Raw genomic sequence first — 27,691 nt, 5'->3', positions numbered from 1 at the left:
TTTTGGTGGTTTATTCATCCAGATCCAACACTTGATAAATAAAATGCAAGTAAGGAAAAATGCCACTCCTTTATCATGTATTGTTACATGAAATACACTTGAATAGGAAGGATTCTGCCATAATGTTGGATTTAAATGGATTTTCTGTACATACAGAAACCACGCACTGAATACAAAAACTAAAACAAAGCATGACGTAGCATTAAAATAGTATATTTTTCATGAAAATAGCTTGTTCATTTACATATTGCCAATATTGTTTGTGTTTACTGTTATTGTTTATTTATTGAGCTGAATAGATAAGAAAAAAATGTCTCATGGCATGATGACATATTTTTGTTTAATTTAAATAAAAAAAAAAAATAATAATAATAAATCAAAGCATTTTATTTTACTTTATCCTCAATCTCTGCCCGGAAGTGAGTGTGAAGGAGGCCCCGCCCCCTGCAGTGTGTGTGTGTGTGTGTGTGTTGGCGGGTACGCCCTGGCGTGCACGCGAAAGAGGGCTGGACCAGCGCTCCGGGCTACCAAAAACCAAACCCCCCCCCCTCCACAGATTTCCACGGCCATCAGCCCCGGATCGGCCCTGAAGGAGCCCACAGCCGCCCGGTAAGATCTGGTGAGTCCCGCTGTTCGGTGATCGGGATCCGGTGGATCTGCAGACCAGACCGGATCCTGCAGGTTCACGGCGCCGCGTGGTTTTACTGCACAGCCCGGGCCTCCGGGGCGGTGCACGACACTGGACTCATAATTATAAGAATAATTATATTTACTCTTCTCATTATAAAAGTCTGCGCGGATACAGCTGCTGTTTTCAGACTGGGAGGTTTTTTCTTTTTATGCCGAGTTCTTGGCGATCTTTGATTTTTGTGAAATCTTAAAAGATCCCAGAGAGAGAGAGAGAGGCCTGGTTTCTACTGAACAGGTGCTGCAAACAGCCTGAGCATGGACTGCATACCTGACATACTGGAGCAGGCCCCTTCATTCATGTCCATTAGATTAAGGGCAGAAATATTATTTACCCCTGAAGAGGGCAGTTGGTTGGTCCAGTGCAGCTACTGTTTGGATTAAGGTTAAAGTAAAAGGCCTGCAGATGACATCATCATCAGAGGACGGTGACTGGGGGCCTCAGAGGAGCGCTGTAGGGGGGTGGGTCGTGTTGACAATGTCCTTGCCAGCAGAATCGTTTCGGTGAGAAGCTTGGCCTGTTTTGCACAGCAACATGTTCTGCCCCCCCCCCCCATCCCCTTTTTCTCTTCCCCCACTGCACCTCTTCAGCTCCATCCAGGTCCCCCCCCCGATAATTTGGACTGCTCATTAAAATTCCTATCATGTGGAGCAAAGCTGCACAAAATGTTTTGTTTTTTTTTTTCTTCTATTGCAGCACTGATTCAGACAACGAAGCAATAACATGAAGTTTCACGCTTTGTTTCTGGGTGCATTTGCTTCTTTATAAATCCTGATTTTCCTCACAGAGCTCTTATGTCTTATGTCTTTGCTGGAGAGTAGACTGACGACTGTGAACTTTCCTCCCTCCATAGAAAAGAAAAATGCTTTCAGGGAAGCGCAGACCCCCAAACACACACACACACACACACCCAGTTGTATACACAATGTCCATTAGTGCCTGCTTTTTCTGGCACAGCTGTGCGAGCTTCATCACCAGGGATCCATCTGAGAAACACATTCTGCTCCACCACTGCCAAAACATCAATGAATGACATTTCTCTCTTTCTCTTTTTTTGTCTCACTCGGCATCCTCAGCCCACCTGTACAGCCAAGGTATCATATTCCTAACATGCTTTGTTGTTCCTGGGTTTGCTGTGTTTAAGGCACTGTGCTGTTTCTCGTCTCATCTTTCTCCGTTATCACTTTTCTTCACTATTTCTCCTCGGGCCTTTTCTGTGTTCTGGTTTTCTTACTTCACTTTCCATATCCCTGCGTTTATTTTGATTTTTTTTATGTAACTACTCCCCTCTCACCGTTACTGTCCACTCATTATTCATATTGTGAAGAAGGATTTGCCTTTTGCTGGATTCTGGTCAGGACTTTGGAAATACTGAGGCCAGAACCGAGATCCTCACATCTTGTTAACTGGATGGACTCTATTCACCTAGTTAACCGCTCAAATATAACTTTTTTTTTTTTTAACTTCCTTCATGAAAATCCAAACTGTTAAGGATAAAAGACATGCTGACTTTGTTTGTTCATTGTTTTACTGACATATGAGTAGTCAGATTTAAACATATTAAGTTTGAAATCGGGTTATAAAATATGTTAGATTCTAACTGTAGAGCCTCAAATTTCCTCAGTTTGCAAAACTTCAACGTCCTGAACCACAAAGTCACAGAATAAATGGGATAGTAAGGACATGGCCTCAGTTTCCTCAGTGACTGCAGCTTTGGCTTTTTGTTGTTTTCCAAAGCTTTGTACTTTTAGAATAGCAGCTGAATGTAGAATTAATATGGATTCTAATTAGACTAATCAGATGAAAGCTGACTCAGTCAAGTCAGCAGGAAAAAAAGCTCAATCTCTATCACTTTGTATGAACATAGATTTTCCACACGCACTCCAGCACTTGATTGGTGCGCTGTAACTCTCAGAAAAGAGTGTGCCACTGATTAGCCTTCTGTTATTTATAGACCACACAGTGCATACCCACTACTGGCATTATTTTTATCTTGCACCAGTATGTATCCAGCCGGAGGGATCTCTGCAACAATATACGCCAACAGGCTGAAGGCAGAAGGCATGGGCTCCAAGGACCAGGCTGTGCACTTTGCCAACCAGGACTATGAGGCTCTGAAACAGGAGTGCGTGGAGTCGGGCTGCCTGTTTGAAGACCCCTCTTTCCCAGCTGAGCCTCCATCCCTGGGCTTCAAGGAGCTGGCCCCCTTCTCATCCAAAACGAGGGATGTGGTGTGGATGAGACCAACGGTGAGAAACCTGAGCAAGAGAAATTGTTATTTGGAAATTCACAGGATTCTTAATGACTTTACTTTATTTTAAACCTCAAGTGTCTTGAGATAACATCTGTCTGCTGTACAAATGGACTTAATACCAATCCAGCTAAGTGACGTTATACATAAGATAATAAAAGTGCTTTATCTACACGAATTACCACATGAAAAGAAGATGTAGATCAAATGTAAAAACCTGGAAATAGCTCACTTATTCTATGAAACTCCTTTTGTTATACATGACAGCAACTTATATTTGTTTATATATGATGCTATGTTAAGTCCAAGTCACCAACAGCCATATCCATGACCCTATCATATTACTTATTTGCAAACTTAGACAGAACAGACAAGTATGAACAGGAACCTCTCAGACCACTGTGTGCAGCTGCCAGCGTGTGGTAGTATCTCCAACCGCCCCCCCCCCCGCTGTGACAATTCTTACAGTCCCTCACTAAAACAGGAAGTCGATGCATCGATACAGGAATAGCAACCTGTTTGGGTTGCAACTTGTTTGAACATGTGTGGCCTTAAAATGTGTTTGCTTCAGCCATACGTTTAAACTTTAATCTCTTCACAGGAACTGACGGACGATCCTCAGTTCATTGTGGGAGGGGCCACCAGAACAGACATCTGTCAGGGAGCGCTGGGTGCGTCCTTGTTTAGCGATGGACATTAAAGTTGTCGTGGAAAATCAGAATGAAGACATGATGTGATGGATATTTTACTAATTGCTGCTTCTCCATCGCAGGTGACTGCTGGCTCCTGGCCGCCATCGCCTCCCTTACCCTGAATGAGAGGCTTCTTCATCGGGTTGTCCCACATGGGCAGTCCTTCCAAGATGACTATGCTGGAATCTTCCACTTTCAGGTACCTCGCCTTCTCGTCCTCGCTACAATTTTCTCAAGAGTAAGGCAAGCAGCTTTGACTGATGGAGCCGCTGTTCGTTGCTCTGTTTTGCAGTTCTGGCAGTTCGGCGAGTGGGTGGATGTTGTGATTGATGACAGATTGCCTGTCAAAGATGGGGAGCTCATGTTTGTCCATTCAGCTGAAGGGAACGAGTTCTGGAGTGCACTCATGGAAAAAGCTTATGCTAAGTATGTATTGAAAGAGCCTGCGCAATTTCTAAATTATTCAGTGTACTGGTATTTGGTAAGATGCTATAAATCATACTCTGATTTTTTTATGTGTTATTAGACTGAATGGCTCTTATGAGGCTTTGTCTGGAGGAAGCACCACTGAAGGATTTGAGGACTTCACGGGCGGTGTATCTGAGATGTACGAGCTCCGTAAGCCTCCAAGGGATCTGTACAGGATAATCGGTAAAGCCCTGGAGAGGGGCTCCCTGTTGGGCTGCTCTATCGATGTGAGTGCTGAACACACCACCAAGCTCAGCCCCAGGATCCAATTACATTAAAAGCACTTCAATTTATTTCTGTGCCAACAGACAAATTATACATACAATACTGAAATAATTTTCTTAATTGAATATAGATCACTAGTGCCTTCGACATGGAGGCTGTAACATTCAAGAAGCTTGTGAAGGGCCACGCTTACTCAGTCACTGGACTCAAGGAGGTCTGTCTGGTCATGAATCTGCTTTCTCCGTTAGATTACCGTTGTGATTAACAGCCACGGCTCTAAGTGTGTTACCCCTCTGCCGTTGTGTAGGTTGATTTCCGTGGCGAAATTGTTCGCCTGATCCGGGTACGTAACCCCTGGGGCCAGGTGGAGTGGACCGGTGCCTGGAGTGACAAGTGAGTACGCCGGAGCGCAAACATCCATGGCCTCCGTCGGTGTCCTATTCCCTCCTCAACATCCACTCCTGTCTCTTTGTGTTGTCCATCGCAGTGCGCCTGAGTGGGATGAGATCGACCCGTCTGAACGGGAGGATTTGCATCTTCAGATGGAAGACGGCGAGTTCTGGTAAGATGTGGCAGGATGCCCGTTCAGTGTACTAAGTTTCACTGGGGATTTGTTTCCTTCTCAAGTGTTCACACGTTTGACCACTTATTATACATTGTCACGTCTGTTTAATCCACACAACAATATTAAATGGGGTGATTGAACTATTCCTTTGGCTGAAGCAGTGACTTATGTTTTCTCAGTCCTTTAAAGCTGGAAATTGTTGCTTTAATGCTTCTGACATAACACATTGTTGTACAGATAAAAAGAGAGTTTAAGTTTTTAAGCAGAATTGATGAAGTGCGTTGTTGAAATGTTTACCTTCCAGGATGTCATTCAGTGAATTCACAAGGCAGTTTTCCCGGATAGAGATCTGTAATCTGACTCCCGATGTTCTGAGTGAGGACACTACCAGCTTCTGGAACACCACAAAGTTCTACGGCACGTGGAGGAGAGGCAGCACCGCAGGGGGCTGCAGGAATCATCCCAGTGAGTCCACAAGTCGACACACTGACACCAAGTGTCATCAAGTGAATATGCAAACTGCAAAACAAACAGGGTGTGTAACGTTACTGTCACAAGGAAACATGCCAACACAACTGACCCATCTGTGCAGATACATTTTGGATCAACCCTCAGTATAAGATCACGCTGCTGGAGGAAGATGATGATCCGGACGATGACGAAGTGGCGTGCAGTTTTTTAGTAGCACTCATGCAGAAGGATCGCCGCAGATATCGTCGCCATGGTCAGGACATGCACACCATTGGCTTTGCTCTCTATGAGGTCAGAAAAGTAAAAATTTCTCTAGAAGTTTTCCTCATGATATAGATTGTAATTTTTTCCTTTTCTTTTTTTGCAGATCCCAGACGAGGTAAGCCGAGTATTAAAAAAACAATTATATCTTATAATATAAGCTTGTAAGAGAACAGCTGGCGTCTGTTCCAGGATGCTTTTAACCAATTACTATGAATGCTGTGTGTTTTGCAATACTGCTGATCATAACACTGTTAAGCTGCCGTAATATCAAGTGAAACATGCACATTCAGCTTGTCTGAAGCTTCATTTCCTACTGCCCTTAGTACAGAGGCTGCCAGAATGTCCACTTGAAGAAAAATTTCTTTTTGAGTCATTCATCATGCGCACGATCTGAGACCTTCATTAATTTAAGAGAGGTGAGCACACGGCTACGTTTGCCTCCAGGAGAATACCTAATCGTCCCCTCCACCTTTGAGCCTGGAAAAGAGGCCGACTTTGTCCTGAGAGTCTTCACAGAAAAGCAGTCTGAAACCGAGTATGTCCTCTTGTCTTCCTTTGTGACATTAATGTCAATTTGAGTATTTCCTTTGTATGTGTAGAAATCTGAAATGTCATACTAATTAATATATTTCGGCCTGTTGCAGAGAATTGGATGATGAAATCTCTGCTGACTTCGGAGAGGATGTACGTATGCAACGACACTTGAGCAACGCTGATGGGACAAAAAAAAAAATCAACAATATGAATATCATATTATTATTAAGTCAGTGCTTTCGTTTTGTTTTCCAACAGGAGGAAATAACTGAAGATGACATCGATGACTCCTTTAAATCCATGTTTGCTCAGCTAGCAGGAGATGTAGGTTCTCAAAAACGTTTACATTTGTACTTAGCAATTCAGTAATAATGGTGGTAATATCATGGTGTGGTATTTTTGGTGGCCTGATATTTAAAGTTTTAAAGCTCCTTTTATTGAGCTGAAAACACGCAAATTCTCTTTCTTTGTCCACTTTGCAGGATATGGAGATTTCTGTTCGTGAGCTTAGGACCATTCTGAACAGAGTCGTCTCTCGACGTGAGTTTTATTTTTAGACGATTCAAAGATTCTGGAAAGTTTACATATTAGTAATACATCTACCACTACTGTGTCAGATTCTGCTGTGGACTGTTCATCGTCCATCCTAACAGACATCTGTGTAACTCAGTGATTGCAGATCAGACTGCTTCAGATGAGTGTTTTTGCTCTTTTTAGACAAGGACCTGAAGACCGATGGCTTCAGTGTGGAATCATGTCGGACCATGGTCAACCTGATGGATGTATCCTCTTGAGCTATCAAGCACAAATTAATCCAAATTGTTAAGAAACAAAAATACATCGTGCATATTGCTTCATAGTCATTTTCCTTGGGTAGTTTCAGTCCTTGACACTGTATCTACCAGAAAGATGGCAGTGCCCGTTTAGGGCTGGTAGAGTTTCAGATCCTCTGGAACAAGATCCGAAACTGGCTGGTAAGAATGAGTCAAATAGCTCTAATGTCAAAAGAACATTGCACACAGAGACTTTCTGTATTTCTATTTACATTTCTTTCTCTCTCTCCCAGGTCCTTTTCAGACAGTTTGACCTTGACAAGTCAGGTGCCATGAGCTCATATGAGATGCGTCTTGCTGTGGAGGGTGCAGGTATCATGCTCTTTTACACCAGTTTCATTTTCACAAACATTACACACACCCTCTGATGAGAGCTACAGCCATTTCTTTTGGTTCTTTCTAGGTTTCAAACTGAATAACAGACTGCACCAGGTTCTGGTAGCCAGGTATGCAGAAAATGAGATGATTGACTTTGACAACTTCATCTGCTGCTTGGTCAAGCTTGAGGCAATGTTCAGTGAGTACTGTTGTAGATTTTCCTGGAAACACCAGTAGTTCATGTGAATTACACCATGAATGATGAATTATGAAAACTTATTTTTAACAGGGTCTTTCAAGCAGTTTGACAAGGAGGGATCAGGAGAGGTTGAGCTGAATCTCACAGAGGTGAGTTGTTTAAAAAAAAAAAAAAAAAAAAGGACTCCAGTTAATGTTGTCACTCCTTACAATACCATCCAACTTTGTCTCTCTTTTATAGTGGCTCTACCTGACAATGTGTGGTTGAAGAGGAGTCTTTACTGGGGGGGAGGTACAGACTGCTATAACCCAGGAGCCATAAAGCCGTAGAGACCCACTGTTTCTTTTTAAGACATCCCACCTCAGCACGGAAACTAGAAAATAGCTGAATTCCCGAAAAACCAAAGTCCAGCCAAGATGTGTTCTTAGAAACTATGCAAACTTGGAAGTATAAAGCAGTCAGATTATGTGCCACATTAATCTGTCATTTAAGTAAAAGCAGCATGGGTCTGTGCATGACAAAAAAAATCACGAGCTGTATTCTGCATTGTAAGTTGATTTTATGTTACCTGTTTAGTTTTACCATCTGTATGACTGTCAGATTTACTAACTTTTTGTTTTTTCTTAAATTGGCACCTTACTAAAAGGACTCTCCTCTAGGGAGGATAAAATATAGATAGAATTTTATGAAGGAATAAGTCTGTTACTGTAGCGCTTTAAGAAGTCTTACAGTTTTATTCAGTCATTCTGGACTTGTATTTCTACCACCAGAAATCGACACGAAAATTGCTAGTAGTTTCATCTTTAACCTGTGGGAGGCAGTACAGACCAATTTGATTGTTCATATTTTATATATTTTAATGTTTGCATTTAACATGAAGTATAGCCTGTTTTCAGTTGAAACTGAAGTAAAGCAAATAACTTGATTTTTTTTTTTTCACTATTATTACTTTGCACTAGGATATCAGTTTTTTTTATAGTTTGTTCAGTTGACCTTTGCAGGGATCACACGATAATAAATGCCTTATACATGACACCATTAAATCAAATTAGAGCTTTTTAAAATGTTCCAGTTGTGTTTTGCGTTGTGTTGTGAATGTCTGTTGTGCCTTCAATAAATATTTACCTCAAGGTTTATGCTTTCTCAGTTTTATCATGTTTACATGTACATGCGCCACATTTGGCTGCTCAGGCTGCATCAGTAAAGGTTATATTTATTGTAAGCATAGAGCGGCCTTGGTCAAAGTCACGTTGACAAAGAGTTGTCTACTACTCACATGAAATAAGACTTAAACTGTGCAGAGATGTACACTTCTGTTTGCTGAAGAAAACAAGCATTCAAGTTTACACTCCAGCAAACATCACATATTCAGAATGCATCTATTAGGAAAAAAAAAAACAAAAAACAAGTGATGCAGTTTTCAAACAAATGTACTGGCAATTGCTAACACCTTGGAGTAGTCCCCTTCCAATTTCCGTAGTTGTGTGGGCAAAGGAACCTTAATCCTTGTTCCTGTAGGGTTTCCATTTTCCTCAATCAGAACGACATTGTTCGAATCAAAGCGTGGAGTCATGCGTTCTCCAGGCATTTTGTGTCCAACGATTAGTGCTTTTTTCTTCTGTCCTTTGATGGCGAGCAACACTTTGTCACCGACCTTCCCCACGCCATTCTTGGTGTAGACATGGATGACTCTTGGTGCACGGTGATGGTGGGCATTTCCAAGAGTGCTGTTGTCCACCACACGGACTCTTGTCATCTTCTGAATGGCTGCTGCGACAGTGGACACACTGTAAAGACATAAAATAAATAGATCATTTTAAACACTGCAAGATCCGGATACTTCCATTTTTCTTCAGAGACCCACGTCAGTGATGATTGAAAAAAATGTGTTTCCCTCCAGGGTAAATTTTTAAAGCAAATAAAAAAATTCAACACATTACTCTGGACTAGTTGCATCACTGTAGTTGTTATCTTCTCTTCACTTTTGCATAGGTCTGTCCTGAAGTAACTCCAAGACAGAGCAACAGCATCCACGGTGAGATTCTATTACTATATCACTATACAGACTCAAGCACCACCTTATTCTTACATCCTATCGTAGCAAGAAGTGTTATTTGACGCATTGAATTGGCTGTGAAGTCGTGGACAACGTTTGTCTCTAACACCGACAAAACTGTCTTACCTAAAGGCCCGCTGCTGGATTATGCTTGATGCTTGGTCCATGAGGAGCCCAGGAAGGGATCTTGAGAGCAGAGGAAGAGCCATAACTTCAGCGATTACAGCTAAAGAGAGGAAAGTATACACGGTTAGCTGCTAATAAGCTAAAGGCTTTCCTGACAGTGTCGTTAACATCTGCGAACAAAATAAAAACACAACTCTGAATGACGGATAAAAATAACTTTTGTTTTCAGACTTTAAGCTCTTCAATATTTCAAATACATAATTGGTTGTGTGCTCAAAGGTTAAATTATAAGTTCAAATCGTCTGTCTTGTTAGCATTACCTTTATATCACGCTCCATGCCAATGTCAAAACGTGCGGCGTCATCAACACGCGACAAGCTATCTTTATCCTCCCTAGCCGCTGTGCAAACATATCCATCAACGTGTTAGACAAGCAAATCACTTTCATTTTAGTAATAACTTGTTATTGAATGTGACATGCTTACGACACCTAAATATTTATTTATGTATTTTTCAGCGAAGAAGCAGTCAACCGTGTTCCAGTTAGTTGTCTCAGACGTCACACAAACGCGCCGATGCGATTGCGTAGAAATTGAGGAGAGTAGAAGCGACACAGCCGGCCACCGTCGTTGGTCCGCGTCATGAGCAGAAGGGCGATGGCGGCTCTATGTGTTTGCGTTCCACTTACGTCACGCTGTAAACCTGCGGGATTGACTGAGCTCCGGTCGCAGGACTGGTCCGGTTAGCGAGAGTTGTTCAACCGGCTGACTGACACAGCCGAAGCGGAGCTGCCCGTCTGTCGCCACCAACAGCTTTTTGGCCGCCTGACCGGCTGACGCCGTTTGGCTTTGGCGTTTTCCAGCCTGGGAGGTTCAACCGAGACGCGCGGTTCGATGCCGGAGCTAGCCACCGGCCGTTAGCCGTCCTCCACCTGTTATCTGCTACCTCGAGGGGCTAAGTTAGCTAACGTCAATGTTACGGCTGGCTGCTAGCTCACGTTAGCTAATTGTGACAGTTTCTGCACCCCCTCACTGCTGCTGCTGCTGCGTATTATACTAAGGTACATTTTTATTTCTTTGTGTTTCAACCTTACTCGTGTTCCGCCCTCCCGGGTGCGTTCAACGTATTTTGTGGCCGGTTACCTTCCAATTCGTTGCCGGTGAACCTTGTTGTTGTTGTTGTTGCTGTTGGAACAATAAACGAGTAAACACGTCCCGTTACCATTAGCGTTAGCCAAGCTTTTTCCAGCTTCAGTAAACATCAACGTGTTTGGGAGATAGTTTTCATCATCTATGAAAGTTATAGTGAATTAAAAAAACTTTTTTTTTTTTTTAATTCGGTGATTGTGGCATCATTTTTTATTTATTAACTCTAACTCCAGATGAAGTTCGCCTGTAGAGCAGATAGATCAGATCGGATCTTTACTTTATTTTTTGCTGATTATATTACTGATAAGGTTGAACAATGAAGGTGAAATGCCAGAATATTTCCCCAAATAATTGTTATTAGGACATGAGGAATCTGCCTTTTTAACCAGCAGGTCATCAGTAATTCCTAACACATCTTAACATTATAGGTAAAGTTGAGTAATGTTGGATTGAGAAGGATGTTTGTTTATTACTGTGGTAATATAAACTGTGCTGCTGCACTACATGAACTATGTCAGAGCTTGGCTGTGACACTTAGTGTTTTCTTTTTTGCACTTTGCCTATAAAGGGGCTTCTAGCAGTCTTACTGTTGTTCATCAGCCACACTATGACTGATGCATATTGATGGGAAGCCATTCAAGGAGAAGCATCAGTCTGAACCAAGCACCTCACTAGCTTCATATCATACAGACTGCTGATGTTATATGAGCAAATGTTTGCAAAGTACTTATTTTTGTGAGCTATCAATCAGTCACTGAATGAAAAGTGATGTGGTAAAACAGTCTGGGTATACTCGTGATGGCAGTGAAATGGATTATCATTAAATAACTCAGTTCTTCACTTTACACTTGAGCCCCATATTTGAAAAGACTGCAGCCTCTCACTCTCAGTGCATGCTATTCTTTTTTTTCCTTTGCAAACCACTAAAGCAATTAATTGATCGAATAGCTGCAGTTATTTATGGACGTTTAGTCCTCAGTCAGATCGGGCTTCTCTTTACACTCAAAAGATTGGATGGAGCACACTTGAAGCCCTTTGAAGATATGGTATGATAGTATTTTCTCCTTTGTCGTCAATTTCATTTTGTAGTCCATCTGTGTTTAATTTAGGGATGGTGTCTTTTATTTTTTGATTTATAAGCTTTCAGTTCCGTAAAAGCAATATTGAGCAATAAATGTTTATTATGGTTTCATGAATCTGCCTCAGAAGGGAAGTAAATCTTTTTAATCTTTACTGACACCTGTTTTTTTTTTTTTTTTTGTTGTTTTGTTTTTTATATAATGTGTACTCTAAATTTGCATGCTTCAACATGATTGGGAAACTGCTCTCACGTCATCTAATCTGTGATAGTGAAAACTCGTGCTCAGGGTATTCGTTAATCATTTACAGGCTAATAGCAACAAAGCTAATAGGTCAATCCTGCTTATCAGGTATCGGCACTGTTGGCTAATTCTGTTTGATATTATCATGAAGTAGAATATATATGTGTTTTTACATGAATATAACGTTGGTTTATGAATGAACAAAATTGAGAAGGCTTACAATAGTCTAGGCTTGTAGGTTGGTACATTAATGTAATGTATATACAATACATACAGTATAAATATTTCTATTTGCAGTGATGTGTGCAGGAATTCTTTGCTTCCTGTTTTCACACTGGTAATAAGTTTATAACCAACCCTTAAAGACGTGCCGATGGAGGCTCGATCATAGTAACACCCATTTATCAAGGCTTATTTAGAGCTGTTTATCGCAATAAAAAACTTAATGGATTTCTCATCTATTTGTCCCAAGGTCATATGATAGTTAACATATGGTTAATATGTCATACCACATAATCATAATTAAGATATCGCATTCAAGGTTTCTCGTCCTTATCTGGATTATACCGTAATGTAAAAAAGTTGTCCAGAACCAATTATAGTTACATAGGCACCTTGTGTGTATCCCTCCTTTGTTAAATTTACAATTGCAGGAAAGCTCGAGCATCTGAAGTTGATGTTGGTTAACCATTGATAATCTAATTCATTATCCACTGTTGATGTTGTGTAAAGCCTATTTAAATATTTAATTTATGAAGAATGAATAAATAATGACTCACATTCCGGTTGGAAGTGGTGCTGGTTTGAACACGCACCGTCATTCATATGTGATCAGTGTTAAATTGCAGATGAAAAGAATGACTTGTGTATTTTCAATTTCATTTATCCATGCATGAAGATGAAGGCACAGTTACCATTGAAAAGACCTGCGTCTGTATTATTAGCATGCAATAAACATGCAGCTGCCTTTAATGAAATTTAATATTGCATTGAATTGCATTGTGTTGACTTTTCCTTTTGATTTGACCTGGTAGATCATTAACTTGGATGTTGTTTGTCTAAGTAAAAACAAAAAGACGGACAATCAGGCAAAGACCGTATTGTTATTCCTTCTCAAGCTATAGAATATGGCAGACACACTGTAGATTGAGTTTCAAATGGACAAGCACAGGATTTTTCCCCCCCGCTGCTTTCATCTCTTTGTTTATTTGTATTGTGTACCAGTCTGATTGTACCATAGCAACTAGGATCAGGTGGAAAAGTGGCACGATATTCCCATGCTGCTGAGTCATTCTGACTATTGCACTGTGCTGTTAGAAATTATTTAAAATATGGAAATCACACTAAAATGTAAATAGTATGAATTTGTTTTGGACACTTGTCGGCAATGGTGTCTATTGGATTTTAAAAACATACTTTTTTTTTTCATAACTATGTCTTGTTCATGCTAAATATTTCTTTCTTTTTTAATCCATGAGAAGCTAATTACAAATTACAGTAGATTTTCAGGACGTATCAATTTGGGGTGAAACATGATGCCAAGTGTTCTCATTCCTGAGTTTCATTCATGACTTCACATGAAATGTTCAGCTTGAATTGTACTTGTTTGTGTTGGCATTCATGGTCCAAATTTGTGCGCCACTCCTTTGATAGCACTTTTGAGAGGCAACATGACTTCCTGTTTTGCTTGGATGTGCATGTGCACAAGGCCAGGCTATGATGGATCTGCCAATATAAAGCACAGTAAAACACTACAAGTAGACCTGCATTTAAATAGATTAGGTTCTTAAGATATTTAAGAAGGTTGGCTATTGCAAATTTTTAGATTTGAATGTCTGCAACACATTTTCGAGACCTTTATTGATACAATGTTTTTGTGAGAAATATTGTGTCAAATGTAGCTGTATGAATTTTGTTTTTATTTTAAAGAAACCCACAGATGGCTTCTTAAATAGCAATAAGAACTAGGCAAATTTAAGTACTGAACAAGATATCTGGACCAGTTAATATAACACTTTGTTATCATGAATGTCACCTTTAAGCTGGAAAATATCCAATTATTGAATTAAAGAACTGCTGACTCAGCTCCTCACAGCCAATTAATTATTGGCTTGTAGTGTGATTGAATAGAAATATTGGTCAATCATTGGTGTTGTTACCTCCTAATTCTGTAGATTCGAAGCAAAAACAGATGACGTAACCATGAAAAATTTACAGGTTTATGCTTAAGAACATATTGTTTTGGTATTTCCATGACACTTAACAAAGGACCCAAGAATGTATATTGTACCCTAAGCAATGTCTATAAATGAAATGTTCTATAAAGTTGTTTTCGACGTGCGCTTAGGTCCTTTTAAAGATGTTGGTGTTGAATCTTAAACAGCTGGAACTGTGGCGATGGGTCCAGGAACTGCAGCAGCGTTGCTGAAGACATAGGGGGGTATGTTGTGTCCTCCTTGGGTTGAGACCAGGCCATTTGAACCCTGTAGTCTCTATCGGCTTATTGTTCAGCTCTGGCTGCGTCCCTCTCCACTGATGTCACAGCATTCCAGGGAACGGATAAATGAGTCAGTGTTAGGGCAGATGAGCAGCATCGTGAATGCTGCTGGTAATAGTGGGTCGAAGGGCACAAGTATAGCAGTGCAACTGTGCAAACACCCTTGCCAATGCTCTGTGGAACACCTACGTGCCTGCTCCAAGTGTTTTGTTTAGCCTAGTGTGAAATCTGACACCTTTTAAAATGTGATAACATGCAGATCAGGATAGAGTTTTTTTGTACCTGAAGATGCTGTAAATGATGCGTATAATGTTGTCTCATCATGTGACTGCTTGTATTGATTTTGTCCATAGTGTTTTATCTGAGCTACACTTCTGCCCTGCCCTCTGTATTTTCTGGTGAGTCTTTTAATGGTCTGTCAGGAAGGTCTGCTTCCTGAATGCCCATCCTCGTCTATGTTGATGAATGTTGACTTGGTGTCACCAAGATGCCGTTTGTCGTTTATGCTCTGGGTTTGGCCACAAGAAAGGGCTATGTGGGCTTATTCGGGATGTTAAAATACACTCCATTATTTCTGGTGTATTGTCTCATACACTATTTATGTATTGTCAATATTTTCCATCACTGGCCTTAGGTAGGCTGTCAGGTCAACTTGTTTCCTGCTCAAATGCATCAGAGATTAGAAGGAAGAGGATACGGTTACTAAATATAAAGATGGCCAATACTGTACTTTTTCCAACAAGCCACATCTGTTACGTCTTAGGGATTTTTCAGGGCAGGACACACCCTATCCAGAAACCTGGTTTATGAGTGAAGTGATTCAGTGCAATGAGAAAGGGTTTCTCTGCAGCTTTTAGCTCATTGCTTTGGTCCTTAATGCCGTTTGCCTGAATGGGTGTGACCACTGAAGAAAGTTTTAAAGTTTATGAAGATATTAATCAATGCAATGGCAGAAACTGATCAAACGTAGTATCTATAACAATTCTGATTTGCTTTTTGTTGCTGGTTGGGATTTTCAGTTCACTCATTGTAATAAGTATTTCTCTTCCAGTCAAAGCAAAGGTAACTATGAGTCATTTCCATATGTATCGGCGATTTCAGTTGTCATGGGGTTCGAGGGAACTTCAGAACATGTGACTTATGACAAGACAGAAATGTCAGTAGTAAGCAACAGCAAGTCAGAGTTCCCTGTAATTTCCATCTTCTCAGCATTTCTCTCAAACTACTGGAGCCTGGCACGCATTAGGATTATTCTGTGGTTATCTTAACAACAGTAATGACTCTCAGACTGGATGTTCTAACAGGTTTGTCTCTTCTTTACAGGTTTTTAACATGCTACAGTGAGTAATGCACCGAGTGTTGATAATAATAATGGTCAGCTGGGCAGCAGAGGCATGCTCTCCCCCCGAGAGCTGCCCGACGATTTTGCCCAATTCCACCAAGGACTTCTGTTACTCAGCCAGGATTCGCAGCACTGTACTCCAGGGCCTGCCTTTTGGGGGAGTACCGACTGTTCTTGCCCTTGATTTTATGTGCTTCTTGGTGAGTGTTTGTTAAATGGAGTTGTTCATTTTTTGTGTTTTTCTTATTAGTCTCAGAACTTTAGTTCTTTTGGTTTCTGTGATGTAAATAAAGGAACTCAACGTGTTGACAGCTGCTGTTTTGTACTAATAGGGGCTGCTGTTTGTGTTCTCCTTCTTGAGAAAAGTAGCATGGGACTACGGGCGCCTTGCTTTGGTGACCGATGCTGACAGGTAATTAGACTCAGACTGGAAGGTCCAGTACAAAGGATTTCTGACTGACTTGTTATGACATGTAAAACAATAACATGATGGCCAGCACTGATGTATCAACTATAAATTGAACCTTTAACATCATCATTTCTTGATGTAAGTAACACATGCTTGGTTAATTCTTAATACTTTATAGATGCAATCACCCAAAGTTAACAGTGTAGCACACGGAACAAAAAAACAAACATATATAACACCCAAATATATTTTCCTGTTGAAATTCATATGAATTGTTAATTTTTATGAGCCATTTTTGTGTGATTTTTTTCATTCTGTATGTCGGTTCACAATGAAAAGTCCTGTATTTGTGTTCTGAGGGCAGAGTTACGTAGTTTGTGACAGAAGCAGACATCACATGGATGGCACTGCGGAGGGGAAGTGGTTGTCAGCAGTTTTCCCTTTTAATTGCATTGAAGCAGACTGACATTTTAATGCTTACTCGTGTGTTAAATTGTCCTTTCACTTTGGAATAGAAAAGCCAAGCTGCTGTTGGAATTTACCCTAAATTGAAGAAACTAATTTATCAATTGAAAAGCCCCTAAAGGTCCATTTCCAAGACCACTTAAAAACCACCGTCTGCATCTAATCCTACTTCCTGTACTTCCCCACTAGTGTATAATGATATCTTTCCAGATACGTTGGGCTAATTTGAGATGGATGTCTGCACACTGATCAAATTAAAAAACAAGAGACAGATGAGACATTGTTACAGACCTATTTTGAGTGTGAACCCTGAAAAGTACATGACACAGTGATCCATCACCTACATTGCCCTGCAGTGTTTGTGTGATGTTGCAGCTACACTATTTTTGCAGCTGCATGTGAGCAGAGGATGGGATTGCAGCATGGTGGGAGATTGGGAGGGGGGTGGCAGCATGGGACACTTTTGTAACACACAGGAAATGTAGTTTGTTGTCTCATGACCCTTAGATGTGACTTTTAAAATTCTTGTCCGTTTTGAAAAGTGACTGAAAAGAATCAAATGATAGGCCATAAATGCAGTTATCTGGCTGGATAATGTACACCAGGATAAACAGAAAACTTCATTGGTATGCCTGTGGGGTAAAATGCTCCCCCAGATTTTCTTTGAACCAGCAACCGTACTGGCCGACAGGCCCATTTCCTCTTAACTGAGCTGAATGGCTTTGTTTTGCTTCTGTTTTCTACCAGACGAATGGATCAACGATACAGTCGCCTGGATGATCGGGAATAGTATGTTATTTCTCCATATTGTTGACTCACTGCCATTTTCTTCTTCTTCTTCTTCTCTCCTCTCTTTGTAGTTAACCTAACTCATAACTCTTGTCCACTCTGCCCAGGCCGCCGCAGGTTTCAGTCTGTTTTTCCCTCTTGATGGTTTAGTCTTTTTTTCCCCCCCGTTCCCTCTCCAGGCGTTTCCCAGTGCCAGACTCCTAATTATTCTGCCTCTCTTTGCCACTCTTGTACTTCTGCTGTTGGGTGTCCCTGTCCTCTCTCACCATCCTAATCAGATCTGTGTGTGCTAATCTGTGTATTGACCTCTTTATGAAGCAGAGACTTCTTCTTCTGTCTGAGCGAACTGCATGAACCGCACAGACAGGCTGCTTACAGGGAGAGGTAATGCTTCCATGATCTGTGGTTGTTCATAGACAGGCCCCAACATGGTGCAACTACAGCATATCCTGTCTACTAGAGCTGAGATGAGTCGTTCCCACTTTTCACAGGAATGTGGGAGTTGGACTGATGGTGGCTTAGAACCACAGGCTTTCTCCTCATTCCATTAGAGACCTTTAAGAGCCCCGGCCTTTCATGTAGTATTCAACACTGAACAATGTTGGAATTCCAGCAGAGCCTGGCGTCTCCTCATATTTTCCAGTTATGTATTGACATGACGTGACCTCCCCGGGGAGTGAATTCAGATGTGTATACAGTACTCTGTCCAGGAGAAGCTGTAGCTCTGCTGGACATTCTCTATAAATCCACCTCCTGATGATCACAGGGTTTGTGTTTTCTTCTCTGTGAATACTCTTAAGCTCCGCCTTCTATCTTTATGGTAACCTTTCCCCCGACAGTGATGGTGTAACTACTTTCTCCTAACACGGCATGAAATGTGGCTGCTGAGAGTGTTCACATGCTCAACTGAAATCCTTGTTGAGCCCTCACAGTAAATGAGGGTGACTCTCTCCAGTCCATTTCAGAGCATGTGTTTTGCCCTGTCAACTTTTCATACTGAAGTAATCCCGCTATCACGAAGCGCAAAGAACTAACATCCCCTTGAGGTATATGTTGATGTTAGCTAGTTGTGTCGCACCATGCAAATACAAAAAGTTATCTTGTTTTCCTTATACAGTGTGGCATCTGCCATGACATCAGAGACTCCTGAACGGTATGAAAGGCTCACCTCAGTTTCCAGCTCTGTGGACATTGATCAGAGAGACACAGTGAGTGTGTTGTTTTTATATTAAAATAAGGTGCAGGACGTGTGTGTGTGTTGCGTGTGAAAACAAGTACAACACGTTCAGTTCTCTGCCATCTTTTTTTCCTTAGGGTTTCTGCTCTTGGCTCACTGCTATCTTCCGCATCAAGTAAGTGAAGCTACTCCAGCTGTGTTGGACAAATTGATGTAATCTGATTGAAATGCATGTTTTTTTTTATGCTTTCAACTGCTTTTAAATTGTTGACTTTCTTGGTGTTCGTTCTCTGTAGGGATGAAGAGATTAGGGAAAAGTGTGGCGAGGATGCAGTCCACTACTTGTCGTTTCAGCGACACATCATTGGCCTGCTGGTAGTGGTCGGCGTACTCTCAGTGGGCATCATTTTGCCCGTTAACTTCTCTGGAAACCTGCTTGGTGAGTTGATTAAAATATAGTAAAAGTAGATGCATATCTACCTCAATTTCCGCCAGTGTTTGTGAGGAGGATACTGTCTTATCAGCATTATGTTTATTTTTGCTTTTGCAGTCTTTCTTCTTTTAAATTCAGATTTTCTTCTTCTCAGTGCTCAAACTGCCTTTACATACTACTGCAACAATCTACAACAGAGCCATGGTTTTGTTTTCTAAAATTGTAAGCACGCCAAGTAAATATGTTGGAAGAAATATACTTGGATTATTACAAATCTGAGGATTTGTGCATAAAAAAAAATAAATTTCCTTTTTCCTTGTGTGACTTAACTGTTCAGTATTGAGTCTGAGAGCTGCCTGCAGCTATAATCTGTTAAAATTATCCGCCCTAAAAATTGATAGTTTATCCTTCCTCTATCTTTTATCAGGCATTCATCATGTCTTTTCTCTGTCATGAATTTGTTCTTAATTTCACCAGAATAAATCATGTTCCACATTCCTTGCTGTATCATGTGAAGTACGGTGCACTATAATGCAATTAATTTATTTTTATTTTTTTGTATTTCCTAGAAAATAATGCCTATAGTTTTGGGCGAACCACTATAGCAAATTTGGATACAGAGTAAGTAGTTGTTTTAGTGACTCCTTTTTTGCTGCTGAAGAGCACATTTGCACCATTGCTGCTGTTAACCCTCCTATTAAACCCATTTTGCCATTTATTTGTTCCCCAGTAATACACTACTATGGCTGCACACCACTTTTGCATTTCTCTACCTGTTACTGACGGTGTACAGCATGAGACGGCACACCTCCAAGATGCACTACAAGGAGGATGACGTGGTGGGTTTCCTGCTTTGAAAAAAGTCCTGCCTTTGCAGACTTAAATCTAAATGTTATCGTTAATTACTCTTTCTTCATTTCCATGCAGGTCAAACGCACTTTATTTGTCAATGGAATCTCCAAATATGCAGAGGAAACTGAAATAAAGCAGCACTTTGAGTAAGCACTTGTCACCAGCGTCCTGGCTCCACAGGGAATTTCCCCCAATGAAAAACGGTATCATGCACTGTAACCTGATAATGAGTTATAACGGAGCAGTAACTGTATTAGGGTGTATGACAGCCACCCCTTTTCTTGTTAAAGGCATCAGTGAATTCTTCATCCTTACATATAGGATCAGACAATGACAGGCCTATGTGTAATTGTCCATAATAGAAGCCAGATGAGCAGTATTATGCAAGTCATGTGCCAAGACCAGAGAGGAAGGGTTTGGAAGAACCATGCCAAATGTCGTTCTAATCATTGTAAACACAATGCTCTTCTTTTCAAGCATGTGTAATTACAGCATTATCTGTACATTTGTGCTGTAAATGTTTTCAGTCTGTCACCTTCTCCTTTCCTGTCTTATAGGCACGCATATGAAAACTGTAGTGTACTGGAGGCTCGAATCTGTTACAATGTGGCCAGGCTCATGTATCTCAACTCTGAAAGGTAACAACATTAAACTGTAAAAGTGTAAGTGTGGCTGTTTGGCCCTTTGTTGAGTCAACGATCAAGATAGTGTTTTACTGGCTTCAGGAACTGAGCGTAGTCCCTCTTTAATCTGGCACCGCTTGTGTTTTGTATGCAGGAAGAAAGCAGAGCGCAACAAGAAATTCTTCCTGGATCTGCAGGCCAAGGAGCACATTACCACCATGATCAATCCGAAACCCTGTGGACACCTTTGCTGTTGCATCATCAAAGGCTGTGAACGGGTCAGTCCTACATATCAACTTTATCTCAGTGTCAGCTTGTAAACAGGGTTTAACAGATTGTTATTCTAACAGCATTTTTCAGAGGAAGATAAGGAGCAACAGAGTTAACGTAGAGATTGTCCATTATAGATGTAATATCTATGGCTAGTATTGACTTTTACATTGAGCAGTTGTTTTTTTTTTTCTGTATTTAAAAAAAAAAAAAAAAAAAAAGGCCGCTTATCTGTTTCTGGGACATGTCGCCAGTCTTACTGGCATACAGAGACAATCACTCACACTCCTCATATGTCACAAACCAAAAGTTAATGTCCTTCTCAGGAGGAAGCAGTGGATTACTACAAAAAGCTGGAGGAACAGCTGAGAGAAGACTACAGGAAAGAGAAGGAGAAGGTTAACAGGAAACCTTTAGGAATGGCCTTCGTCACCTTTCAGAACGAGTCCATAACTGCCATGTAAGTATATGGAAACAATGACAATACGTAAATGAATAAATGTTCCATCCTGCCTCCTCAAAGTCTGACCTCTTTTGTTGGTGTTTGCTGTCAGAATTTTGAAGGACTTTAATGCTTGTAAGTGTCATGGCTGTCACTGTCGTCGGGAGCCCAAGAGCTCTCAGTTCAGCGCTAAACTACACACTCACAACTGGACAGTCAGCTACGCCCCAGATCCACAAAATGTCTACTGGTAAGAGTGCATTCAAGCCACATATTCTTCACTGCATTCTTAACATCAAGCTGAGTTATAATTAAACTTCAGTCCTCTCTCGCACCAGAGGAAAAACCCGCTTTTTGAGCTGCAGTATCAGTTTACTGGCCAGCTGTATCCATAACTGGGGGGTCATCACCCAGTGTTGGCCTAACCGCTACATAACCTTCATCCCACAGGGAGCATCTGTCAGTGGGGGGATTCTCCTGGTGGATCCGCTGCTTCATCATCAACTGTGTCCTCTTCATCCTCCTGTTCTTCCTCACCACTCCAGCCATCATCATCTCCACCATGGACAAGTTCAATGTTACCAAGCCTGTGGAGTACCTCAATGTGAGTCCGTAGGCCTCTGAGTTACTGCCAAGCTGAAATAGAAGAGACACCTTTCAACTCTGTATGCAGGAATTCACCACCATTTTTTTTTTCTTGACACCATATGTCTCTTTCTTTCTGATCTCTCTTCCAGAATCCAATCATCACCCAGTTCTTCCCCACCCTCCTTTTGTGGTCCTTCTCTGCTTTACTTCCTACAATTGTTTACTACTCTGGCTTCTTTGAAGCCCACTGGACCCGGTACAAGTCTAACTTTCTGTTGTTTTTTTTAGCAACATTATCATCATCTTGGGTCATTTGAATGTCTGTTTTTTAATATTTAATAATTTGCTCTTATAGCTCAGGAGAGAACAGGACCACAATGCACAAATGCTACACTTTCTTGATCTTTATGGTCCTGTTGCTGCCCTCTCTAGGACTCAGCAGGTATAGCATATTTTTTCCACTACCTGATATACCCTTAAATGGAAAAGTGAATCAATTCATTTTTGTCTGTCTAAATATTGTGTTTGACTCCTCTCTCATTGTGTCGTTGCAGTTTGGATGTTTTGTTCCGGTGGATTTTTGATAAAAGATTCTTGGCAGACGCTAAAGTCAGATTTGAGTAAGTGGCAGACGTTTATAGATGTTTGGATACAGCCTCTGCTATAATGTTTGGGTTTTTTTTTTTTTTTTTAACTTCTGTGTGCCTTTCCATTTTAGTAACATCCTTTTTCTTCACCTCTACCTTCAGGTGTGTGTTCCTTCCTGACAACGGAGCCTTCTTTGTCAACTATGTCATTGCGTCTGCATTCATTGGAAATGCCATGGACCTGCTGAGGATCCCCGGTCTGTTGATGTACATGATCCGGCTCTGTCTGGCTCGGTCAGCGGCTGAGCGGAGGAACGTCAAGAGGGTTGGTCTCTATTCTGGTGACCAAGTTCAAATCAGTCATGAGTCATAAGATTTAATAGATGGGTAAAAGTGCTCTCCTACAGGAACATCTACTGCCACTGATTGGAGAAATAAGGGTTTTATTGTTGTGTACAGTTTTACAAGCTAAAAATCACATGGACAAAAATGTCGCTGCTTCGATTTTAAGTTGTAAATGTTAATCAGTTACATGTGATGTAGATATCTACATTAGGAAGTCCTCATAATCCTGTCATTACGTCTCCATAGCACCAAGCATATGAGTTTCAATTTGGGGCAGCTTATGCCTGGATGATGTGCGTCTTCACCGTGGTTATGACATACAGCATCACCTGCCCAATCATTGTCCCTTTTGGTAAGTGTCCTGCTTGGTTAGTGCTCTTTCACATCATGATAAAGTGCAGATTGAATGACTGCAGGGGAAACATGCAGAGGGCAGACTGTAAACGGGGGTTCTGGTCTTCATGCAGAAGCTTATCTGGAGGCCTAATTGGATTACTTCCACTGCCTTTCTCTTCTCTGTGCAGGGCTGATGTACATGCTGCTAAAACACTTGGCAGACAGATACAACATGTACTACGCTTATCTACCATCCAAACTGGACAAGAAGATCCACTCAGGGGCCGTAAACCAAGTGGTGGCTGCTCCTATTCTCTGTCTCTTTTGGCTTCTGTTCTTCTCCACTGTCCGCTCGGGTAAGAGCAGGACTCCACCTGCAGGCCATGAACGCCCTGACACCTGCTCAGATTTAATTACAGTTTGTCTGCCTTGTGGAGTGGAAGTGCCTGTTCAATATGTGTCCCTCCCCTTTTGCTCTCCCCCCAGGCTTTTCAGCTGCAACATCCATGTTCACGTTTGTAGTCTTGATAATTACAATCATCGTCTGCCTCTCTCATGTCTGCTTTGGACATTTTAAGTATCTCAGCGCTCACAACTACAAGGTAGCCAAATATTCCCCATTCGCCTTTCACTTCTTTCTTTTTTTTTTTTTATGTATATTTTTTCACACCAGTCTCATACAACAGCTTTATATCCACCTATTAATGCTGAATGTGTGTTTTCTATCCCAGATTGACACCCAGGAGACAGATGGAACTGAAAATGGGGGTCCAACGTGCAATCCAGCTGATTACAGAGCAGGAGTAAGTATTCATTCATGTCAAAATGACTGGGAAACCTGAGTTATATACTTTTCCCAATGTAACGTTTGGACTTTACTCACATCACAACCCATCAAGAATGAAGTCAGACATATCATACATACACAAGAGCACAAAATAGACTCTGCTAAGCACAAAGATTCAATAACATGAGGAGAAGGACGAGATGTGGTGAACGAGCATTGGTCTGTTTTTTTTATAATAAGAATAATTTTTTTTTTTTTTTTAAGGGCCAACTGATTTTAATAATCAATAGAAAAAAATGTATTTTAAGGACAGTGTACAGTGAACTAAATATGACCTCACATCCAGACTTTAACATTTGTTTCGATTTCATTTTCTCCCCTACAGCAAATGTACATTGCTCAGGTACTTCAAGACCCGAATTCAGAGGAGGCCGGTTCAGGTAGCGGCGAGGATGATGGCCAGGGGTCCTCGCAGGACGAGGAAATAATCAATGTTGAAAATGGCCTGAATGAGGATTTCCAGTCTGGTGAGGACAGCCTCATTGATAACGAAGTACACCAGTGATACTCCCTGGAACTTAAAAAAAATAAAAAATCCCCGAAGTTAACTTGAGGAGTGCACTGAACACGTGAATTAAACAAGGAACTGAACCAACAGTTCTCCAAAGCATCTCAGCCTCCATCAAAGGTCCTCAAACTAACATAAGCACACTATCTACTAAAGATTAAATGGATCGTTTCTCAAGGAACTCTTGGTTTGCTTCACCGGCTGTCATCAGACCGCATCATTTTCTGAGTACCTGCAGAACCGATGTGTCCTGACAACAGAAGGGCGGCAACATCTCTCTGCTCTGATGTAGCTGAGGCATGCACCTGGAAACACGGCACATGGACCCACGAAAAAGACACGACCGCACAAACAAACACTAACAAAAATTGTTTGCCTTGTCTTGCACGGGGAGGGATATTCTTTCTGTATTTCCTTAACATTATTGCACTTCAAAGTGAGGACCTGTCTGATAAGCTCAAGTTTCAATAAGGTACTGTAGTACAGCATGCCTTCAATTGCAATGGGTGGAGGGATTTTCCCATAAGCCTTTGTTAGTATCTCTTAATTGTCTGCATTAGATGCTTCCCTTGAATAAGCAGCTTATGAGAGAGGAGCGCAGGAGAAGAGTTTTCCACACCAGATACGCATATACGGTGGTCTTAAAACAGTTCTTCCAATTACGTAGAAGCCTTTCAAAAATCAAAAGAAAACAAAACAAAAACATGGCTACTAACACTCCTGGGTGCTTTGACACTGTACAGCTACAAAACTTTCTATTTGTGAAATAACTTCTTTTTTTTTTTTTTTTTTTTCTTCCTCATGGTATTTATTTTTTGGCATGACGTTTTCAATGCTAACACAAGCTTGATGCAGCATTTAACGGTGGATGAGGATAATTCATATGTTGGTACACTACACTGATGATGATCATTCTTGGTGTTCAGTCCCTGAGCCTGTGTTGGCACTGCTGCTGGACTGCTGCTACTGACACTGCCCCCGGTCGGGGACAAATCCTTGCACAGCTGCTGCAGCAGGACTGGAGGCCAAGACCCTGCTGATCTTTTTGTGTCACTTGGAAGACTGAGAAAAAGGCCTCTTGGTGTTTTTTTTTTTTTTTGGAGTCAGTTTTAGATGATACTCATTGTGACTAGTTATCTTTTTCTGTTGTTTTTCAGTCTGATCTTCTTTTTTTTTTCTCTCTCTCCTCCATGTTTACATATGTATGTAGAGATATTCAAATTAGCGTTCACTTTAGGTGGCTACGGCTATTTTTATGAATGAGGTAATCCACATCTTACCAGCCAGCCCTCTGTCAGGTCCTCCTCAGTCTATTGTGTAGACATGTCATGGTGTAGGTAGCATATTGTAAGTTTGTCTTGAAAGTTGTTACAGTTTCCTCTGCTTTTTCTTTCTTTCTTTTTTTTTTTTTTGCCAGTACTCTGCTGAGTTTTAGGATCTGAGAACTTAAACTGCATTTTGATGACAACATATCAAATCTCGGGCTTGGCAACATGACCGTTCAGCAGATAAACCAGTGGTTGAATTTCAGTTCTATTTATCGTCAGGCTGAATTTCAAACCTTAACTCTACACTGTTGCCGACCCCACGTCCAACCCCCATAGACACCACAATGGAAAATGTACTCTCTACGTTCCTTCATAAGTTTTTATGAAGCAGTTACACACCTCCCTCCACAGTACATTTGATCTGCAAACCCAGCTCTGTAAGAAATGATGGCGCATTGCAACGTTTTCCTGATCTGCCTCAGCTCATATGAAGCAGCGTCTTTTCACTTTCACGAACACGGAGACACAAACACCCGCTCTAACAAAACAAACACCTAGTAACCAAGTCCCACGTGAAACGCCGTGCTCGTACAGTCATGATCTTACTCAGGATTTAAGAAGCCTCTTTTCTCTGTACACTGTGAGCCCCGTTAAACATTAAGATGATTGTCAGAAAAGCAAGGCTGCAGATGAACTACCACTACAGTCTGTCACTGTGGACCAGTTATTATTATTGGACCATTGTATTAAAAAAAAATGTATTATCCAGCTGCTCAGAGAGCCATTATGGGAAATGTGCACTAATCGTACTTTCACTTATATGACTGACAGAGAAGGGCACATCAACGTGGGTGTGACAACAATGGTGAACCTAAACTGTTTCCATAATTTGTCCATGGGTATATTTGGCGTGACACATGGGCCTGTTATTATGGTAATAACAAGAGGATTGTTGGACACCATTGAGTATGGTGCTCTTCTAGTCATGATAAGGTGACTTTTATTTTTTATACCTCTTCATTTTTATACCTCTGAGATGTTGAAATCTCTGAATGTGACCTGTTAAAAATAACATTTACTGTCCAGCTCTGAGGTAGATGCTTAAAAATCTCATCTTGTCTAACAGCTTCAGTTGTTTAAACACTAAATATCGGTTAATTTCTCAACTTTTGGTAAGCTGAAAGTCATTTAAAAAGAAAAACAAAAAGTGTTGGCTGTATTTAAACAGCTTCAGAAGGACGGTTCTTTAACTAACAATACATTGTTTTATACTTAGACCAAATTAACTTAGCGCCACCCCCACGTTGTGGCTTTTCCTTTGACTACACACCTACATTCATCAGTCAGATGATTGCATTGATTTCCAGTGAAGATGTCTGCACAGACGGGAGGACTCCCTGAAAATCAATGCATTCTTCTTGTTACCATCAACGACACTCTAGTTGGATAGTTAGTTTGTGTCTACAAAGTGTGAAATGTTTCTGCATCTCAAAACTGTCCAGTTAGACTGTTTGTCTTTTTTTTTTTTTGTGCTTACTGTTGTTATTATATTTTTTTTTTAAGTTTTCTAGATAGGAAGAGTATCAATAGCAGATCTCAGCGACCGTCTCATTTTTGTTTTTTCCCTTTGATTCTTTCCAAAGGGCCATTTAGACAACAGATATGTTTGTGTGTGCGTGCGTGCGTTTGTGTGTGTGTGTGTGTGTATATCTGCTTCTCCTCCCCCAACAGCTCTTTGAACAATAAATCTGTA

General features: G+C 41.0%; 3 protein-coding genes across 5 annotated transcripts; 2 read left to right on the top strand and 1 right to left on the bottom strand.

Annotated features, from left to right (window-relative positions):
- Positions 1 to 627: 627 nt before the first annotated feature.
- Positions 628 to 8,638, top strand: LOC115055642 (calpain-1 catalytic subunit-like). 2 transcript variants are annotated; one of them, XM_029521588.1, is made up of 23 exons: positions 628 to 1,191; positions 1,765 to 1,782; positions 2,691 to 2,937; positions 3,541 to 3,610; positions 3,712 to 3,830; positions 3,924 to 4,057; positions 4,158 to 4,326; positions 4,455 to 4,538; positions 4,632 to 4,717; positions 4,812 to 4,886; positions 5,194 to 5,354; positions 5,482 to 5,651; positions 5,728 to 5,739; positions 5,948 to 6,159; positions 6,269 to 6,308; positions 6,417 to 6,482; positions 6,641 to 6,698; positions 6,876 to 6,940; positions 7,064 to 7,132; positions 7,225 to 7,303; positions 7,395 to 7,508; positions 7,599 to 7,657; positions 7,749 to 8,638. In XM_029521588.1, exons 1-23 carry the CDS (start codon positions 1,094 to 1,096, stop codon positions 7,773 to 7,775), a joined length of 2,232 nt encoding a protein of 743 aa, XP_029377448.1. In that variant the 5' UTR covers positions 628 to 1,093; the 3' UTR covers positions 7,776 to 8,638. The 2 variants fall into 2 exon arrangements, with proteins under 2 accessions (XP_029377448.1, XP_029377447.1); XM_029521587.1 differs by having other exon boundaries at positions 6,269 to 6,482.
- Positions 8,239 to 10,439, bottom strand: mrpl14 (mitochondrial ribosomal protein L14). 2 transcript variants are annotated; one of them, XM_029521590.1, is made up of 3 exons: positions 10,379 to 10,439; positions 9,691 to 9,790; positions 8,239 to 9,295 (listed from the first exon to the last, which is right to left on the bottom strand). In XM_029521590.1, the coding sequence occupies exons 2-3, from the start codon at positions 9,771 to 9,773 to the stop codon at positions 8,929 to 8,931; spliced, it is 450 nt and encodes a 149-aa protein (XP_029377450.1). In that variant the 5' UTR covers positions 9,774 to 9,790; positions 10,379 to 10,439; the 3' UTR covers positions 8,239 to 8,928. The 2 variants fall into 2 exon arrangements, with proteins under 2 accessions (XP_029377450.1, XP_029377449.1); XM_029521589.1 differs by lacking the exon at positions 10,379 to 10,439 and adding an exon at positions 10,011 to 10,061 and having other exon boundaries at positions 8,240 to 9,295.
- tmem63ba (transmembrane protein 63Ba) lies at positions 10,411 to 27,691 on the top strand. Its single transcript, XM_029521586.1, has 24 exons — positions 10,411 to 10,750; positions 15,981 to 16,199; positions 16,332 to 16,411; positions 17,621 to 17,662; positions 18,780 to 18,870; positions 18,977 to 19,014; positions 19,136 to 19,278; positions 19,842 to 19,893; positions 20,003 to 20,111; positions 20,200 to 20,270; positions 20,682 to 20,762; positions 20,902 to 21,025; positions 21,344 to 21,477; positions 21,572 to 21,709; positions 21,910 to 22,063; positions 22,197 to 22,303; positions 22,403 to 22,489; positions 22,602 to 22,667; positions 22,797 to 22,959; positions 23,226 to 23,331; positions 23,504 to 23,671; positions 23,802 to 23,917; positions 24,047 to 24,118; positions 24,488 to 27,691. Exons 2-24 carry the CDS (start codon positions 16,005 to 16,007, stop codon positions 24,665 to 24,667), a joined length of 2,517 nt encoding a protein of 838 aa, XP_029377446.1. The 5' UTR covers positions 10,411 to 10,750; positions 15,981 to 16,004; the 3' UTR covers positions 24,668 to 27,691.

Source organism: Echeneis naucrates, chromosome 15, assembly GCF_900963305.1.
Source record: "Echeneis naucrates chromosome 15, fEcheNa1.1, whole genome shotgun sequence".
Lineage (NCBI taxonomy): Eukaryota > Metazoa > Chordata > Actinopteri > Carangiformes > Echeneidae > Echeneis > Echeneis naucrates.
Note: the sequence above shows the minus strand (reverse complement) of the source record. Positions and strands in the feature narration are given on the sequence as shown.

What these genes read in the sequence shown, in the direction of transcription:
- LOC115055642 (XM_029521587.1), top strand. Translation starts at nt 1,094, where the DNA reads ATGACATCATCATCAGAGGACGGTGACTGGGGGCCTCAGAGGAGCGCT. An exon ending in CAGTCACTGGACTCAAGGAG is followed by an intron (nt 4,539 to 4,631) that starts GTCTGTCTGGTC and finishes GCCGTTGTGTAG; the next exon opens with GTTGATTTCCGTGGCGAAAT. An exon ending in ATGGAAGACGGCGAGTTCTG is followed by an intron (nt 4,887 to 5,193) that starts GTAAGATGTGGC and finishes TTTACCTTCCAG; the next exon opens with GATGTCATTCAGTGAATTCA.
- mrpl14 (XM_029521590.1), bottom strand. Translation starts at nt 9,773, where the DNA reads ATGGCTCTTCCTCTGCTCTCAAGATCCCTTCCTGGGCTCCTCATGGAC. An exon ending in ATCCAGCAGCGGGCCTTTAG is followed by an intron (nt 9,296 to 9,690) that starts GTAAGACAGTTT and finishes ATGTCTTTACAG; the next exon opens with TGTGTCCACTGTCGCAGCAG.
- tmem63ba (XM_029521586.1), top strand. Translation starts at nt 16,005, where the DNA reads ATGCACCGAGTGTTGATAATAATAATGGTCAGCTGGGCAGCAGAGGCA. An exon ending in GAAATAAAGCAGCACTTTGA is followed by an intron (nt 20,271 to 20,681) that starts GTAAGCACTTGT and finishes CCTGTCTTATAG; the next exon opens with GCACGCATATGAAAACTGTA. An exon ending in ATGTATCTCAACTCTGAAAG is followed by an intron (nt 20,763 to 20,901) that starts GTAACAACATTA and finishes TTTTGTATGCAG; the next exon opens with GAAGAAAGCAGAGCGCAACA.